This window comes from Mytilus trossulus, unplaced genomic scaffold (genome assembly GCF_036588685.1).
Source record: "Mytilus trossulus isolate FHL-02 unplaced genomic scaffold, PNRI_Mtr1.1.1.hap1 h1tg000373l__unscaffolded, whole genome shotgun sequence".
In the NCBI taxonomy this organism is placed as follows: Eukaryota; Metazoa; Mollusca; class Bivalvia; order Mytilida; family Mytilidae; genus Mytilus; species Mytilus trossulus.
Genome location: NW_026963340.1, coordinates 2,026,506 through 2,045,015, shown reverse-complemented (window position 1 = coordinate 2,045,015; position 18,510 = coordinate 2,026,506). Strand labels below are relative to the sequence as shown.

Sequence of the window (18,510 nt, the reverse complement as noted above, 5' to 3'; positions counted from 1 at the left end):
ATGAAGGTTAATTAAAATAAGCCCAGCACACCTAATTTGTGAACTGTTTTCTTTTAATTTCAAAAGAGGAAGCTAATAGACAAATTTAAGCAAAAAACAAAAAAAAGGAAATCCATTTAATATGGCAGACAGCAACCAAACACAACCAGTTGACATAATGAACATGTTTTTGAGTGCTCAAACTGCACTATAACATTAGACACAAAAACATCTAATGCTGGATTACACAAAAGTGTTTAAATCATCTGCTCTTCTCTGGTGTTTAAAAATTGTACAGATTTGGTGTCACAATATCTCAGTAACATGGGTTAGAATCCCGGCATGGGAAGAACAAAAAAATTGCGAAAGCAAACTTACAGATCTTACATTTTTGGGTTGATGTTTTGACGACTTGCATGTACATGTACATGTACAATATATACAAAAAGTTAGCTGCTATTGAGACAAAGGCAAAAATCATAGTGCAACAAATAAAATTGAGAAAGGAAATGGTGAATATGTCAAAGCGACAACCACCCGACCATAGAGCAAACAACAGCCGAAAGCAACCAATGGGTCTTCAATGTAGCGAGAATTCCCGCACCCGTAGGTGTCCTTCAGCTGGCCCCTAAAATATGCATAATAGTACAGTGATAATGGATGTCATACTAAACTCCGAATTATACACAAGAAACTAAAATTTAAAATCATACAAGACTAACAAAGGCCAGAGGCTCCTGACTTGGGACAGGCGCAAAATTGCGGCGGGGTTAAACATGTTTATGAGATCTCAACCCTCCCCCTATACCTCTAGCCAATGTAGAAAAGTAAAAGAATAACAATATGCACATTAAAATTCAGTTCAAGAGAAGTCCGAGTCCAATGTCAAAAGATGTAACAAAAGAAAATAAATAAAATGACAATAATACATAAATAACAACAGACTACTAGCAGTTAACTGACATGCCAGCTCCAGACCTCAATTAAACTGATTAAACATGTTTATTACAGATATAATAACAATAAACTAAAATAACACTTACCACTACTAAATGATTAGGAACTTTCAGGAACTAATTGCAGCTACTGTCCAGGTTATGTTAAACAAATTTTAAGCTCCAACTGATCTGTTCAGTGAAGAGTTTTTATCATTTAAATAAAATGTAAACACATTCTAATCTTTTGGCAGACGTGAATATTCTCATGTGGCATTTATACCTATATGCAAGGGTACCTATATCTGGTGGTGATGATACACAGTGATAATTAACCATTTTTTTTCTTCTTTTTGTGTAATTTTGAAAAAAATGGAATTTAAACTTTTTTTCAGCATTTTGGAAAAAAATAATTTTGTAAATTTTTCATGTTTTTTTTCATTTATTTTATAAAAATTAAATTTTAAAAGATTTTTTTTTTAAATATTTATTTTTTTTTTTTAATTTTTGAAAAATTTGATTTTTTTGAAATATTTTGCATTTATAGATTTTTTAAACTTAAAAAAAGTTAATTTTAGTTGCCTTCGTCCATGCAAGCATGGACTAAGTTAGCCTTGGTTGCCTTCGTCCATGCATGCATGGACTAAGTCTGTTGTGTTAGTCCATGCAAGTATGGACTAAGTTAGGGTTAGTTGCCTTAGTGCATGCATGCATGGACTAAGTCTGTTGTGTAAGTCCATGCATGCATGGACTAAGTTAACGTTAGTTACCTTCGTCCATGCATGCATGGAGTAAGCTTAGTTTCTAAGTTTTCATGTTTACAAATCATGAAAAGGTTTAGCCATACTATCAAGTTTTGCAATTTATTTCCTACGGTAAGTTATAATGCACAATATGCATGTAAAACATAATTAATAGGTTGAATATGAAAAAAATCAACTAAACAGAAAAAAAGGTAATTACATCAAATTAAAAAATAATTGAACTAACACCATGAAATTAAGTGGTAAGAAGAAATGGAGGTTTTCTAAACTTGATGTTGATTTCCAGTTTTATTTAATACCTTGTTTTAGGTAGATATCAGGGTATTCCCCGAATTAACAGAATATGTAATAAATGTTCTTCCAATACTGTCGAAGATGAGGCTCATTTTCTATTTGATTGTAACAAATTTGAGGATGATAGAAATTGTATGTTAGCTAGTATTGCACAATATAATTCTTATTTTAATCATATGAACAGTCAAAGCAAAATTATCTGGTTATTTAGTGTAGAAAATGTTGAGTTACTTAAAATAATATGTAATTTTATATACAAACATCTTCCTTAGTGAAGATTAGTTAAAGGAGATCTATGTGTGTATATACATTTGATTGGACATAGAAAATTATATTCATCTGAATATCACAAACATACTAGCCGATTAAAAAAAAAATAAAAAATTGTTAAGATATATTATTTATTCAAATGTTCTCTTATATCCCTGAGGCATCGTCCCCTGGTATCAACTGCATTCAAGTTACCTATGATGCTTCCTTGTTTGCTTTTGATACAGGTAGGAAAGAGACATTTACACACATTTTACATGCCTATGGCCCATAAGGTATCGCCCCCTGGTGTCAGCTGCCTTTAGGAAACCATAATGCTTTCCTATTTGCTGCTGACACAGGATGAGTCATGGACATGTTTAATTTCTACTTTCTTTTTGGCTAATTATTATATATTTAATTGATCCAACTTTTTGTGTACTATACATATGTGGATATCTATTTTTCTTTTTTTTCTTTTTGGGCTACTTGTTTGTTATCTATATCAACCACACTTGCAATAAAATGCATTAGTATTAAAAAAAAACATACTATAGATTCTTTATCCACGTATTCTTTAAGAACTTAAATAGTTCTCGTTTAACTTTTTTTTTTTTATCTCATTGTTTGTATTGTATTAGGAAAAAAATTATTGATGTTGTAATGTTTATGCCCTTTGGGGCCCATAATTGGAAAATAAAATATCTTATCTTATCTTATCTTATCGTAGTAGTCCATCATGCATTGTGACTCATTTAGTGGATTGGTCAAAAACCTAGGTAAAAATGAATTGCGTCACATGTAAATAAACAATTACATGTGCGAGAACATAAGTATGCTAATTTATGCATTTCCATATAAGGTAGTGGTCCTGACCTGTTTAACATAAAATTAATTATTTTTCGTCAATTAATTGTTTTGGACATATATTTTGTCGTCAGTTTTTTTTGTTTTTTTTTCTCGTTTGAATTGTTTTAAATTTGATATTACGGGGCCCTATACGATATGGACTTTGCTAAGAGTTAAAGGCCGAACGGTGAATGTTAATTTCTGTGTCATTTTGTCAATCGTGAAGAATTGTCTTATCATATACCACATTGATTTCGCACGTTTTTAACATGTATAATTTTGTAGCATGTAAAAATTGAAGACATTTTTTAGGATTGTGTTTAAAAGATCATGTTTAGATTAAAAATAAGAGTTCTAAGGAAGACCCAAAGTGACGATAGGGACAGTGCAGAATTTTTATTTAAGTCGGTTTAAACTCTTCGGGGCTAGATGCAAAACCAGGATTTTGTAAAAGGGGAATACGAGTACGCATGAACTAGATAGAACTTGTAGTGGGAGCGGTAAAAAATCTGGATTAAAAGCTTTTTGATTTCAGCATTAACGGGGCACAGACACCCCTAAATCCGCCCTGTGAGGCATACATTTACAGAGGTACATTTTTTAAAATATCATGTTCATTTTGTAATTGATAATAAGTTCATTGTTTCGACTGTAAAAACTACTTATCGACTTACTTAAGATTCAACAATGAAATTGAGAATGGAAATGGGGAATGTATCAAAGAGACAACCCGACCACAGAAAAAACAAGGCGAGAAATCGTATATAAATCTCAATCAACAATTAATTGTAGCAACTTTATATCAATGAAAAGCACCATCTTTATGAATTCAGTTTTAAGGATGTTCGCTTTTTGATAGATATTCGGAATCCTCTGGTTTTATCCATGTAGTGTTATTTTACCCTGTTCTTTTCTTCATAATTTCATTATATATAATTGTTTACCAAGCCATATTTGAAATATAAAGTTTTCAGGTCAATATACCAGAACTGAGGGGGCAGGGCTGCATGGAAATGAGATGTAACAATACATGTAAACTGCAGTGGTTTCCCATAAACTGAACTGACCAAACTTATACATGTAAACTATAAGCAAAACTTAAAACTCAATAAACAATAAATGAGGGGGCAGGGCCAAATAATCTCCATGGTAGTGAGATGTGCCAATGCTTACACAACTAAATTCCAAACATCATTGACCTATCAACATTGGTTTCCCATAAACTAAACCTAATCACAAACTAACGCATTGTTGACGCTGCCGCTGCCTACCTCGGAAACAGCATATATATACCTATGTCTCGCTTTTAGACTCCACCAAGGTTTGGAACAGTATGTTAATATAAATGTTCGTGACCAAGGCGAGCCAAAAAGCATGTTATTTAAAAATAAAGAAGCGAACTTCCTTATAATCTTAATTTTCATTAGTTGTATTTGTTAGATATTTATAATTATAATATAATTACAGGATACTCGTACTAGAGTTGACTTGTTGATCTAAATGTTGAACCGAATGTGTCATTTCTATTATTTGTAAAACAAAATGCAGTCCAATGTCCATTACCATTCCATTTGCTTTACTAAATTGTGTTTCATCTTTCTTTCTTAAGGGGGCTCGCGGGTCTAATCAATTTTGTTTATTTTATATAGGATTTCGCTATATTTTTCTTTAAAGAACTTTATCATATACTAAATAGAAAAATGAAATAAAAATGGGGTCACCGTTCATTTACGCTCACAATTTTACTCTGAGTACAGACAAACCTGTGTATCTGGAAAAAGATAAATAAAATTAAAATATATAGACGTTACGCTCAATGTTGGTGACGTTTTCTGATTTCAAGTACCTCTGACCAATAATCAGCTTAAAATAAGAAAAATACCGGGAATATCAAATGTTTTTTTTGTGTTAAAATCTTTGGAGCACTTAAAACATTATTTTTACGGTGGCTCATTAGTTTTTATTAACTTTTGTCAATAAGCTTTTCAAAAACAAACTAGACAAATCATATGTTTTTGCGTGTAGACGGGTAACATACTAATATTGTTTTTGAGGGTTCCTCCTAATTTTGGATACCCACAAGTAAATAAAATATAAAAATTGTATACTAGTTGGAAGAGGAACGTTAGGGCTATGTGATGTCATATTTGTATAACTCAATTGATACAATTTTCGAATCGAGTAGACCTTGGAAAAAGCCATTTCAGCTTGTAGACACTGAAGGAAAAATATAAGCCCTTTGCGGCATAACAGATGAGAATCGATCGATAGCGAGATTATTTTTCATCAAAGTCTTTATATCAAATATCATTACGTAAAACAAACTTGGAAAATGCTTTAAAAACATTGATTCCCAATTTAAAAGAACGAATTCAATGAGAACTTCGACATCATAATCAAAATCAAAGCCCCGAAAAACACTGTCACAACAACGTTTAAAAAAACATGCTCTACTTGAAATTATCAATACCGAGTAAAAATATGTAAAGCATGTTATCTTGTCAGAAAATCCTACATATCCGGTAGTATAGAACATCTGAACCGCATTTATTCATATCGCAGTTTCTTTTTTAGCTTTACATAACATCATATTTTGCATATGAGTCCCCACAGTGCTCCCGTCACAAAACTTTTACCTAACGTTTAACGTTAGTAATTTCGATGGTTTTTAAAGAAAACGAAGAAAAAAAATTTGTGCATTTTAAAACGGAGAAATGAAGCCAATATGATAAATTCCGAATAAAAAAGAAACGGTAGTATGCATTCGTTTATATTTTTGTCAATTTATTTCGATTACTAATGTATTGGAAGAGTGTCTACCAAAATGTCACAAAAATGGCATCTTCATTTTTTTCCTAAAATACTGGAAACAAGTTGTTACAAATCTTTAGAAATAAGTGAAAACTGTATAATTAAGAAGAAGATTTAAGCGATAATCGGAAATTCTCAAACCGAAGGAACATTTCAATATAAATAGGATAAAGATTAATGTACAAATTATCAAAATACAGTGGTCACATGGTGGTCTACCAAAATGTCACAGCGTCGCTTATTTTGACGTTTTTGACGTTCACCATTACATGTAACCGTTTTTTGCATTATTGCGTTTTTGAAACGTATTTATTTTATTATAAAAACATCTAAAACTTAAATTCGGAATAAACGATTTATTTCAAATGGTTTTTTTTTCTTTCGTGTCATTTTTTGTTAAAGCTAATGAAACCGAAACCCAACAACAACAAAATTATACATGTATTCAAAATTAATATCTTCAGTGGAGATAATCGCCTCAAAGTACACCTAGCATATCATACATAATGGATATTCGTATCAATCAAAGTATTGAATAAGAAAGTTGAACGTTGTATTATACATTATTGTGTTATTACATACATGTATACGAATACAGACACACGGACAAATATCGATATGTAAACAATCAAATACGGAAATGTTATACATACAGCTAATTGGATATTAATATTTCAAAACATAGCGGTGTTAGGTATTTTTAAGTTGACTTGTCCAATAGTAAGACTTAAGTTCTAATGACGAAGACACATGCAATTTTACGCCATTCATTGGTATCCTAGTAAAATCTGTAGCCGAATTTGGATATACACAAATATTTATGAATTATTTTGAAAGTTGTCATAGAAAGGGTCCACAGTATGCTGAAGGTGGACTTTTGAAAAACCAAGCAGATATTGTCGTTATATACACGGACAATTTCAGATATGTTCGGATGTATAACTGTTTCAATTCACGCAGTCACGATTAATAACACAATGGTCATATGCTTGCAAACGAAGGATTTTTAAATATGTAGAAGAAATTCCTATTGAGATAGACAATCATTTAAACCAATAAAGGGTATACGGACCATACATCGAGTAGAAACAAAAAATCTACAAACGGTACTAGTTCGAACCGTTTTGTGTTATTGCGACGGGTGCCTTGAGCGTGACTATTGTTTGTTTACTGATTCTAGTTGGCATTTCGTTGGAAGTCAAAGTAGACCGGTCAAATTTTTGCAGTTGTATGTGATGAGGAGGAAAATGTTCTATTCCTCCTTATAGCTGCATCGGGGAGTCATAATTATGTTATCAGGAGAAGAAACTAATGAGTGGAGGTCAACTTTCGGCATTCTTTTTATTTAGGGGTCACACCACTTATAGAGCATTACTAATATATTTAAAAACCCCAAATCTTTCCTTAACCAATATACCTTACCGTAATACTCGCCCTAACTATAAAACCTAACCCTTACCTTAAATTTCCTCTGACCTAACAATTACAATGAATATGAACCCTACCTCTAAAGTATAGGGACCCTTAAAGTAAAAGAAGGCCCAACTTTCCCTGAAGGAAGATTAATGGACATTATTTCATAAAAAAAAACATCACGGTTTACAGGACAGTCTTTGGAAAAATCAAAAAGCAATTGTCCGAAGCGCTTCCGTATTGAATTTGTATGTATGCCAAGACAATATTTGAAAAGAAATACGCTGGTTTTAACCGAAGAAGAGAATAAAAATGTTTTGGAATGTGTTAATTTATGTTAACTGCTTCATTAATAATCATTTGACATTTATATTGTGTCACGGCTTCGAAATGTGTCACGACACAGGATGAGAGCACTACATCATGTGCCGTGACATTACGTTAGTGTCATGTGATTTTCCTCGAGTAAATAAAATTGAGAATGGAAAAGGGAATGTATCAAAGAGACAACAACCCGACCTTAGGAAAAACAACAGCAGAAGGTTATCAACAGGTCTCAAATTTAACGAGAAATTCCCGCACCCTGAGTCGTCCTGTTTTCAGCTGGCCCCTAAAGTTTTCAATTTTGCATTTCTCTTAAATATCACAAACAAAGTACATTTAATACAAGATTTATCTATCACGAGAAAAAAGATAAATTACGCGTCATACATTTCTAAATCCCTTCTCTTAATATCAATTGGAGAAATAAAATAAAATAAAAAAAATCTTCAATGTAATAGATATTATTGCTTTGGACAATATTGGATCAATAGAGAGAAAATCACATGACACTAAAGTACATCTTTACTTAAATTGTATTCTAAGGAACAGAAAATCATTTCGTTCAGAAATAAAGAATGTGGCAAATGAGAACAATTAAATAAGACATCATCAACGACAAAAACAGGTAAATGAGAGAGAGAAAAAAATAAATTCAAAACAAATACAGAACAAAGTAAAACATAAAATATACAATTGAGAATTGAAACGGGATATGTCAACAACCCGACGAATTAAAGAGAAGACAGCAGTCGAAGGCCACCAATGCAGAGATAAATTCCTGCACCCGGAGGCAAGCCTTTTATAACCACCCCATTCCCAATAAATTCAAACTTGACAATCAAATACTGCCATTGTAGAATTTTGACAGATATTAAAGTCTTACAATCATTGAAAATACGCAGACGCTAATTTGTTTAACTACATTGAGGTTGATATAAAAAAAAATTATACCGGACCTCCATACAACCATATTTAAAGTTAAAATAAAAAGATCATGTATTAAAAAAATCTAAAATTGTAAAGCGTTTCTCCTCTTCAGTACTATTTTCATAATAAAAAAAATCTTGTTTTTTTTTAACCAGTAAAAATTATTTTAAAACAAATTGTGCATGAATGCATACGCGTGGCTTTGAATGTAGCATAAATCCCACAATTGATTTTCCGTCCTTTTCACAAAACACCATACGCATTGATCTTATATTTCCTTTGTCAAGAGGTCACCTGGCACAAACCAATATCTCCTTTCATTAACTGAAAACCAAGTGTCTAACGAATATACTGGACGTCAATATTACAAAAGTCTATATAATTAAGAAATAATTCATGGGGGCTTGAATATATCGTGATTTTACCACGGGTTGGCCCTTTATGACAAATATTTTACCCTGAGCGATAGCAAGGGGTAAAATATCGGCATAAAGGGACAACCCGTGGTAAAATCTAGAAATATTCAAGCCCCCATGAATTATTTCGATTCTAATAGGACAAATACGGCAATTATTTTGGATCGAAGCGCTCTAGGTGATGGCATTATTTGCCGTTCCAATATATAAACGCACTATTAAATTGACGTAAAATAACGGAGCAAACTGAATAAATGATGATGCTTAAACTATTTATAATAACATATTTAGATAATTTTAGATTAATCTAATTATTATTGTACTTATATGTTTCATATGTATACAAAAACGGCTAATATAACTCATTTTAGCATCATTTGTTAACGTTTCCTTGTTGTGATGATTTTCCGTTTCACAAGCGTGTATTTTCCCGTAAATTGCTTATATTCTGACGTCATTGTTCTATGACGTCGAGTCGCTCATTCATTAAAAAACATATGACGTGGGGGTACAATGGGAACAGCCCATGAAATATATTCATATTTTACCACGGGTGTGTACTCAAAGCGTTTGAAGAACGTCATGTTAGAATATGATTTTGACGTTAACATACGACGTTACCAAAAATGACACCAACATCGAGCGTAACGTCATTATAGTTTGTTTTAAAAAAATCAAAACTTAAATGGATTTTGCAGTCCACATGAACCTTGATAAAAAAAATATTGTAAGCTGTCTGTGTCAATAAATCCCTAAGAATATAAAACCGAAAAATATTCCTCTGCAGCCGGCATAATTATATATTGTTATCATCATAACAATTTTTCTATATACAACTCTAGCAATAAATAGTTTGATTTAAATATTGAAACTTCATATTTCATGATTTACAATGTATTTAAATTGTGTGTTTATTTTTAACCAGGAAGTGTGCTCATTTTGTTAACAGCGCCACATAGTGTATAAATCATCATACATCACACAGGTGTTTTACTGTTGTCTTCAAGAACCAGAATTACTAGTTAAACAGTAGAACCGTCGTGGTTTTATTCTTAATTAGAAGCTTTACGAAAATTAATCAGGTATGTAATCTAATTTTGTAATATTTTTTTTTATGAAGAACTAAACTAGCTTAGGTAGATACCGTTAAAACCGAAAGTAAATATTTTATCAATCCTTTGTTTATTCTGTTTATGTTAAGATAGTCACATGTTACTTTAAAAATATTCTGTTTTGTAAATAAATTAATTTGGTTTCAAATGGATATCTTTCTTTCTCTGATTCTTCTTTATGTAATCGATATTCAGGCAAAAATCACTGTTAAGAAAGTGCGAATCGTATCTTCAATAAGATTTGTGTATTGAATCGAATTCATTTATTTGTAGTAAAGATACTGTTTTGAAATAAAAGAAATAAAGCAAACGAATAATATAATACCATACTATTCACGATCCGAGTGCGGCACTTGACCACCGAACCTTTTTTTTTTTTTATGTCATCGACGTATCGGGGAGTATTACATTTTACAATTGTACGTCTCTTCGTCCTTGCGTCCAACAAATATTTTCGTTAACTTATTTTTAGTTTGCATCATCCAAGTGTTAGAGCATCATCAATATTAATTTGTGAAATTTAATGACCCGGCTTCTTTGATATTCTTGTTTTGACAAGTGTCTGAAGGATCGCCGATTCGTACGAAAATAAGAAGAGATCGGCAAGAAGAAGGGCATATTTCGTTCCCATAGGATTGACGACAATTTGTTGAACAAGTCTACCTCCAAATAAAATAGATATATTGTCAAAAGAAAACTTGCTACGTTTATTAACGCTCTTTCTTTGAACGCTACTTGGATATTTTTAAAAGTTTATTGGTTTTTTTTGAAATTTTTCTGTCTTTTACCATGTCTTTGACCTTGTCTTTGAGCTTGTCTGTTACTGAAGTTTCTAATTGTATGTCTATGATTTCGTATTAATGACAAATGAAAAAATAATAGCGTAGAATTAATATAAAATCTACCTTTGTTATTAAAAATCATGATATTTTTTTTTCTGCACTCAACATGCTTAATGTTCATATGGACCCTTCGGCTTCACTTCCAATTTTACTCTGAGTACAGAAAAACCTGTGCATCTGGAAAAAAGATAAGTAAAATCAAAATATATATTATGTTTTAAAAAAATCAAAACTTAACTGGATTTTGCAGTCCACATGAACCTTGATAGAAAAAATATTATAAGCTGTCTGTGTCAATAAATCCCTAAGAATATTAAACCGAAAAATATTACTGTGCAGCCGGCATAATTGTATATTGTTTTTATCATTACAATTTTTCTATATTCAACTCTAGCAATAAATAGTTTGATTTAAATATTGAAACTTCATATTTCCTGATTTAAAATGTATTTAAATTGTGTGTTTATTTTTAACCAGGAAGTGTCCCAGCAGGCACAAAACGTTGTATCAACGTTGATCCAAAGTCAGTCTTGAACGTTGTTACAACGTTGAAACTTGGGTTAGTTTTGAAAGTTGTAATGACGTTGAAATTTTGACGTTGAATCAACGTTGCAGTTTCAACATTGTATTGACGTTGATAACATGTTGAAATCGGGTCCAGTGACGTTGAAATCAGGTCGGGTTTAGGTTGAAATCAGGTCGGGTTTATGTTGAAATCAGGTCGAGTTAGGTTGAAATCAGGTCTGGTTGCGGTTGAAATCAGGTCGAGTTAGGTTGTAGTTGGGTCATTTGTAGGTTGGTTGAAGTGATGGTTTTGGGGTGTACATTTATCCATATTTGCACGTGTTCAAATACAATAACAAGATACCTGAATTATGAAATGAAAAAGCCACTTTCAAATTTTATTTCAAGTTAGTGTCCATCAACAGTTCCTTTCTCAACAAGGGACTCCAAAAGAGAAAAGTAGACAATAACAATCAGAAACAAAGAGAAGAGACAGTTACAATATCAAAATTGTATTTGAAACCAAATATATCAATATTAACAAAGCTTACTTTTCTAGCACATCAATTTTTCAAAGCAAAGGAAAAAAGAAAAACTTACTACAGCACACTGGTTTGATTCTGGTTGATCAAGTTTTCCAACTTATACAAAATTAAGTAAATGCAGCAAATTTGACACAGTGACACAAAATGCCTCCTTTGTTTTATGTGAATACATAGCAGGACCATAAAAAAAGATGTTCTCATTTTAAGTTTTTGTAATCCGATATTTCATGTATTTACTTCTTTTTTATTGTCTTTTTCATTTTTATTGATACTTGTTGATCTGAAATTTGACTTTTTGAGGGTATACCGTATGATTTTTTAAATTATTTATCTTTAAGGCATTTGGAACAAACCATACCATCACCAAGCTGTTTACTCATTCAATCATTATCCATACACCCGATACAATTGAGTAACCCGGAGAAAAAAAAGATGCACCAAATAACGTATTTCTAAATTTCACTGCCTTTTTTTACTGGCACTAAATTAACTATAGAAATTAAAAAAAAGAGGTTTTTAAAATGAAAAATTTATTTTGTTTTAATGATTTATTCTTCTGGCCTAGAAACTCTTTCTGCTCTCTGTGGGGCACACTTCAAATGTCCTGATCACTGCTCGGATATTTTGGACTCTGGTGTCTCTTTGTGGCAGACTAGAACAGCATCTGAAAGCATGGGAAAGAAATAACATAAATTTGAATTACATAAATAAAGTTGTGTACTTTTACAAGCCATTAATGTTATCAAATTCTACCAATTATAAAACAATTATTTTAAATCATAGAAAACAACATGTTCATTACCAGCTTGCATCAATAACAAGAAAAAGCATGAATCCTTTAAACCAGATCTGTGTTTGGCAATAACCATAATGTTCATATACAGATGAAACTATCAGAAGATCAGAGGTATTTAACGAAAAAATCTAAAAGACCAAAAAAGTGTTTAAGAGCAGACCATTTCTATGTGTGTCAGACACACCATTTGAGTTGTATTGGAACGAATGGCTAGTTTTCGATGATACCCCTCCCCCTTTTTCTGATATTACTGACTATGTGCATGGCTATATATGTTTTATGTTAATTTGCTAATTAGAGGATATATGCAATCATGTTTTGAAATGAAACTGAATTAGATTCAGTAAGATAAGACCTTCTCATAATTTCTGTGAAGGTAAACATGCAGATAATCTGATAAATAATTTGAATGTGTTTGTTTATGTTATGATTCTTCGTTAATTTAATTGTAAAATAGACTTACGCTTATATCAAGAGGTTTATACAGAAAAGTCTTATATCTTCTTTATATTCCTTAGACGCAGTTGTTCACTATTTGTTCATCAGTCTGGTGCGATTATTTCTCGAGGATGATTTTCAAATTTTTCTAAACGGATGTTAAAAAGAGGTGCGCGTGCTTGCGTGCGCATCCAAATGTAAATATTCGGAACTCCAGTTGAAAAACCGCGAAAATTTAAAAACTTCTCAATTATTATGTCATTGTACATCGATGATATTTTAAGTTTATATATTAAATATCAATCGGTAAAAATAATTAAATAAATATACCGAATAATTTCACCTATTTATTGAATTGAATGAAAGCAATTAAAAAAAATCGATTTGATTTAAAAAAAAATATAAACTAAGAATATATCATATTTATACAGATATACTTATAATTAAAATAGCATGAACAGGTTTTTGAGATCTCCCAAAATATAGATAATTAATAAACCAAAATAAGATCTTCTTAATAATTGGTAAGAATTGATTTTTTTTAAAAGATACTTTTAAAAAAAATAAACACAAAACAAAATTAATTTGAAAAAGCCGATTTGTTATTGGTGATGTCTCCTGACCACTTGTTCTTGTCCAAAACTCCTTTCCATGCATAAACAATGCAATTCGGTCTACCCCCTTTTTTTGTGGGAAAAAAATGATTGATTATATAGGGATCATGGAAGCATGACAGGAGGAAACCCCCTCACGCTTATGGCAGTCAGTGGACCCCCTTATAAGTATTATAAATTCTAGATTAGACACTTATTATCCAATCGTTTATAATACTACAGCACTGCTCCTTGTTCGATCTGCTCATCCAATATATCTGTACCCTTTAATTTTGACAATAAGATTTTTCTGTCGCCATTGACTGACGTTAACCCAACGTTGAATTAACGTTGTTGTTTAAACGTTGATTTTAACGACGTAAATTCAACGTTGAAACAACGTTGTGAATTCAACGTTGAATACCATGACGTTAGATCAACGTTGAATTTAGGTCGATCAACGTCACGACCATATTTCAACCAAATTTCAACGTTGTCACAACGTTGAGTGCCCACTGGGACGTGCTTATTTTGTTAACAGCGCCACGTAGTGTTTAAAATCATCATACATCACACATGTGTTGTCTTCAAGAACCAGAATTACAAGTTAAACAGTAGAACCGTCGTGGTTTTATTCTTAACTAGAAGTTTTACGCAAATTAATCAGGTATGTTATCTAATTTTGTAATATTTTTTTTTATGAAGAGCTAAACTAGCTTAGGTAGATACCGTTAAAACCGAAAGTAAATATTTTAACAATCCTTTTTTTTATTCCGTTTATGTTAAGATAGTCACATGTTACTTTAAAAGTATTCTGTTTTGTAAATAAATTAATTTGGTTTCAAATGAATATCTTTCTTTCACTGATTCTTCTTTATGTAATCGATATTCAGGCAAAAATCACTGTTAAGAAAGTGCGAATCGTATCTATGTTAGGAAAGTGCGAATCGTTTAAATGATCGATATCGCTTGTTGTAGGGTATATATTTTACTCTTATAAAATATAGGTAGATTGTAGTTATTAGAAAAGAGGGTCGAAAGTTACCAGTGGGACAGTCAAACTTTCAACTGACAACGCCATGACTAAAACAGAGACATAATATCAGACAAATAACAGAACACAATACACATGATACACAAAATAGAAAACTAAAAACAAAGTAACACAAACCCGACCAAACATTTGGGGTGATCTCAGGTGGTCCAAAAGGGTGAGCAAATCCTGCTCCACAATATCAAATGTTCGGAATGTTATACACAATGGTTAGTACCACAATATACAGATATACTTTGATTTGCGTAGTGAATACATTACAATAAGCATTATTAGGAAAACGATCAAATCATTAGAATATGCTTATTGCCAATTTTACTAGGTAAATTATGTCTTTCGTCTATTTTATTCCTTTTCTGTTCTGGTTGAAAGACAATAACAATCAAAACCAAGGAGTAAACAAAGTCTCACAAAACCAAACGACATTTACATCAACAGTTATAAATAATAAATAAGAAACAACACGAACTCCAATAAAAAATGGGAGTAAAATCAGGTGTTTTGGAAGGATAAGCATTTCCTGCACCGTATACGGCACCCGTCATGTTATTTCTTTGTTCAGTTCGGTAATGATGAAAAGTTATTATGACTGAGGAACATCATCACCCCATATTTATTGGTATTTGTACAATGTAGTTATAAGAAGATGTGGAGTGAGTTTTCATTAGCAGGATTAGACAACTTTCCATCCAAGTCACAATTTGTAATAGTAAACCATTATAGGTCAATGCACGGTCTTCAACACGGTGGCGTGGCTCACACATAACAGTTAGCACTAAAAGGCCCCTAAAAGGCTAGTTTACCTTGTTTTCAAACATGCAACACTTACATTTATGCATGTTTGAGTTTTTGTGTATTTAATGTCGCATTTGAATATACTGAACATCTCAAAATGTGACTATGGATGGTTTGACTCTGGTAGTTTTAGTCATATATCATTTCGATTAATTACAAGTTGCGTTTTAAAAAAAAATGAGATTAAGTTTAAATTCTAAATTGTCAAATGTTAATTGCTTAAACTGCTTAGAAAAACTTGTATACAATACAGAACATGAAGAAAAATCTTTTGATTTAGAGTATAATAAAACCACACCTCTCTTTTTTTTAGAAGTTTTCTTATGGCATCGGCTAGTTTATGTGATCCTTGTTCCGAAGCTGACAAGTCTTCAACAGCAACAAAGTATTGTTCTGACTGTGAAGAAAGACTTTGTACAGACTGTGATGAATCACATTGCAGATTCAAAGCCTTCAAATCTCACCATGTTATCGACTTGTCGTCCATCGGATCCAATAAACTTATGCCTGCGATAAAAAACTGCAATGTCCATTCAGAGATGCTTTTGGATTATTACTGCACAGACCATGATATCATTTGCTGTAGAGCCTGCATATCTAATGAACACAGGCTTTGTCAGAACGTTCTCCCATTGGAACTTGCCTCGAAGGATGTTAGAAAGTCTGCACTGTTTAACGATGTTATGGAAGACATGACGCATCTTATCACAACATTGAATGCTTTAGACAATAACAGACAGTCAAACTTACAATCAATGGAGGAAACTAAATCAGCCATCACTAAGCAGATCCGAGCAGTGAAATCCAAATTTTTGAAACAAATTGACGATTTGGAGCGTGAATTAACGACCACTTTGTCATCTCTCCAACGAAAACATGAAATGGAAATCAACAAACAAAAGCAAGAAATATCGCAAGTCTTGGTCAATGTTATAGAAAATAAAAACGAAATGGATTTTTTGATAGATCATGGATCTAAGAATCAGCTCTTTATATTCTTGCGCCAACAAGTAACAAATATTCATAGTGCTGAGGCCAAGATTCAGCAGATAGTATCCAATTCACAAGAATTCGATATCACCTTTGACGAAAAGAAAGATGGTAAGCTTGAGTCTTTCGGGTCACTGTCAGAGTTTGTCCAACCATGTCAAGTTCAATACAAACCAAAGAAATTTCAACAAGCCCAGATAAAGGCGGAACCAATGAAAAACATTGTAGGTTTTGAGAAGGATACAGAATTAAAACTTAAAATTTGCGAAGAATATGCTTTTCGAGATGTATCAGTGACAGATGATAATAAGCTGCTCTTTACTAATGCAGCATCCTCCGATCCCAAACTGTATGTCTACAGAGACTGTAAAGATTATGAGACAGAGATAGTTTTTTCCTCCGCACCTCATCGTGTTGCTGTGATACCTGGTACGGACAGAGCTGTTATAACTCTACCTTACGATAAGTCTATACAATTTATCAATACGACAACGATGACAAAGGACAACACAGTTAATGTTGGATTTACATGTTTAGGTATTGCTGCTGGACGTGACAGAATCTACGTTGGTGATACAGGTGGTACTATCAAAACATTAGACACTAATGGGATAGTTCTAAAAACAATCCTACATGGACTTCGTTGTATTGACCTCATAGTATACGATGATTTACAAGATCAGTTGATTGTTAGATGTTATGGTAAACTCCTTTGTATCAAAGTAGATGGAACACTAGTTTATAGTAAGGACGTTTCAGGAGTAGCTGGTGTAACACTTGATCGACAGAGGAACATTTATTTTGGCGGTTTTGAGACTAACAATATACAAAGAATGTCAACAGATGGAGAAAATTGTGAAGAAATGCTGAACAAAGACAATGACATTTACCGTCCGTATGAAATGTGTTTTAACGAAGACTTCACAAAACTATTTGTTATTAATAACTGTTACACGTCCGTATGTGTATATAAATGCAAGTACTTGTAAGAAACTTGAAAATTTAAAATCGGATTTTTAAAGCATTGTGTTATCTACATGTATATAGTAAATATATTTTATTTAGTTTGTTTGTTTTTTGGTATAATTTTCGATTTCCATTTGATGTTAAGAAGACAATAACAATGTAGTTCAAATTTTCATTTTATAATGTCGTCTGGCATGACGTTACTTTAATGGAAGGCGTTGAAAATTGATATATATATACTGACCGACTTTAGAAACGCAACACTAGATTCTGTTTGTGTTATTTTTGAATGAATGTGTCCCCGTATAAAGCGGTGACTGCATGTTACAAACGTCAAAATAATTGTCAGAAAGGTCACCAAATGTTGTCTGACATGTTTTGGGTTCTTTTTGACACCTTCTGGTTTTGCATTTGTTCAAGCCATTAATTAGTTTTGGCAATTATGCGGTTGGGATCTGAGGGCGTTTAAGATTTTCATTCAGTCGATTTTTTGGCAATTCAGTTGAACGGAAACATTAATGGCATGCATCTGTACTCAATGGCACTTGGCAATTTGATTAGCAGTTGACGTTGCGGCCGTAAACATGTCTGGCAAATGACGTTGCGTAATCAAATTTTGTTGACGTTTCATTGTCATTAAACCATTTTCTGTTCATTGATGGCCAGCAACAAATCTTTTCTACTCGTATGTTGTCGGAAGGACAGTAAGAAGAGTTTCTGAAGTCATACAGTATGGTTGCAGCATGTTTATGTTTTAATGTTTGCAGTATTCTTAGGGGGTAATTCAGTTTTTTGTTTCTCAGTCTCGGCAGAAGGGAGATGCAACATTTTTAAACTGGTTTAAGTGAGGCAAAAGATTGAACTGTTCCACAAAGCAAAACAACTGAAACAATCTTTCATGGGTTTAAAATTGC

At 32.2% G+C, this 18,510-nt stretch overlaps 1 protein-coding gene across 1 annotated transcript; it reads left to right on the top strand.

Annotated features, from left to right (window-relative positions):
* The first annotated feature begins 16,179 nt into the window (after nt 1–16,179).
* LOC134702014 (uncharacterized) lies at nt 16,180–17,619 on the top strand. Its single transcript, XM_063563123.1, has one exon. It carries the CDS (start codon nt 16,180–16,182, stop codon nt 17,617–17,619), a length of 1,440 nt encoding a protein of 479 aa, XP_063419193.1.
* Nucleotides 17,620–18,510: the final 891 nt, after the last annotated feature.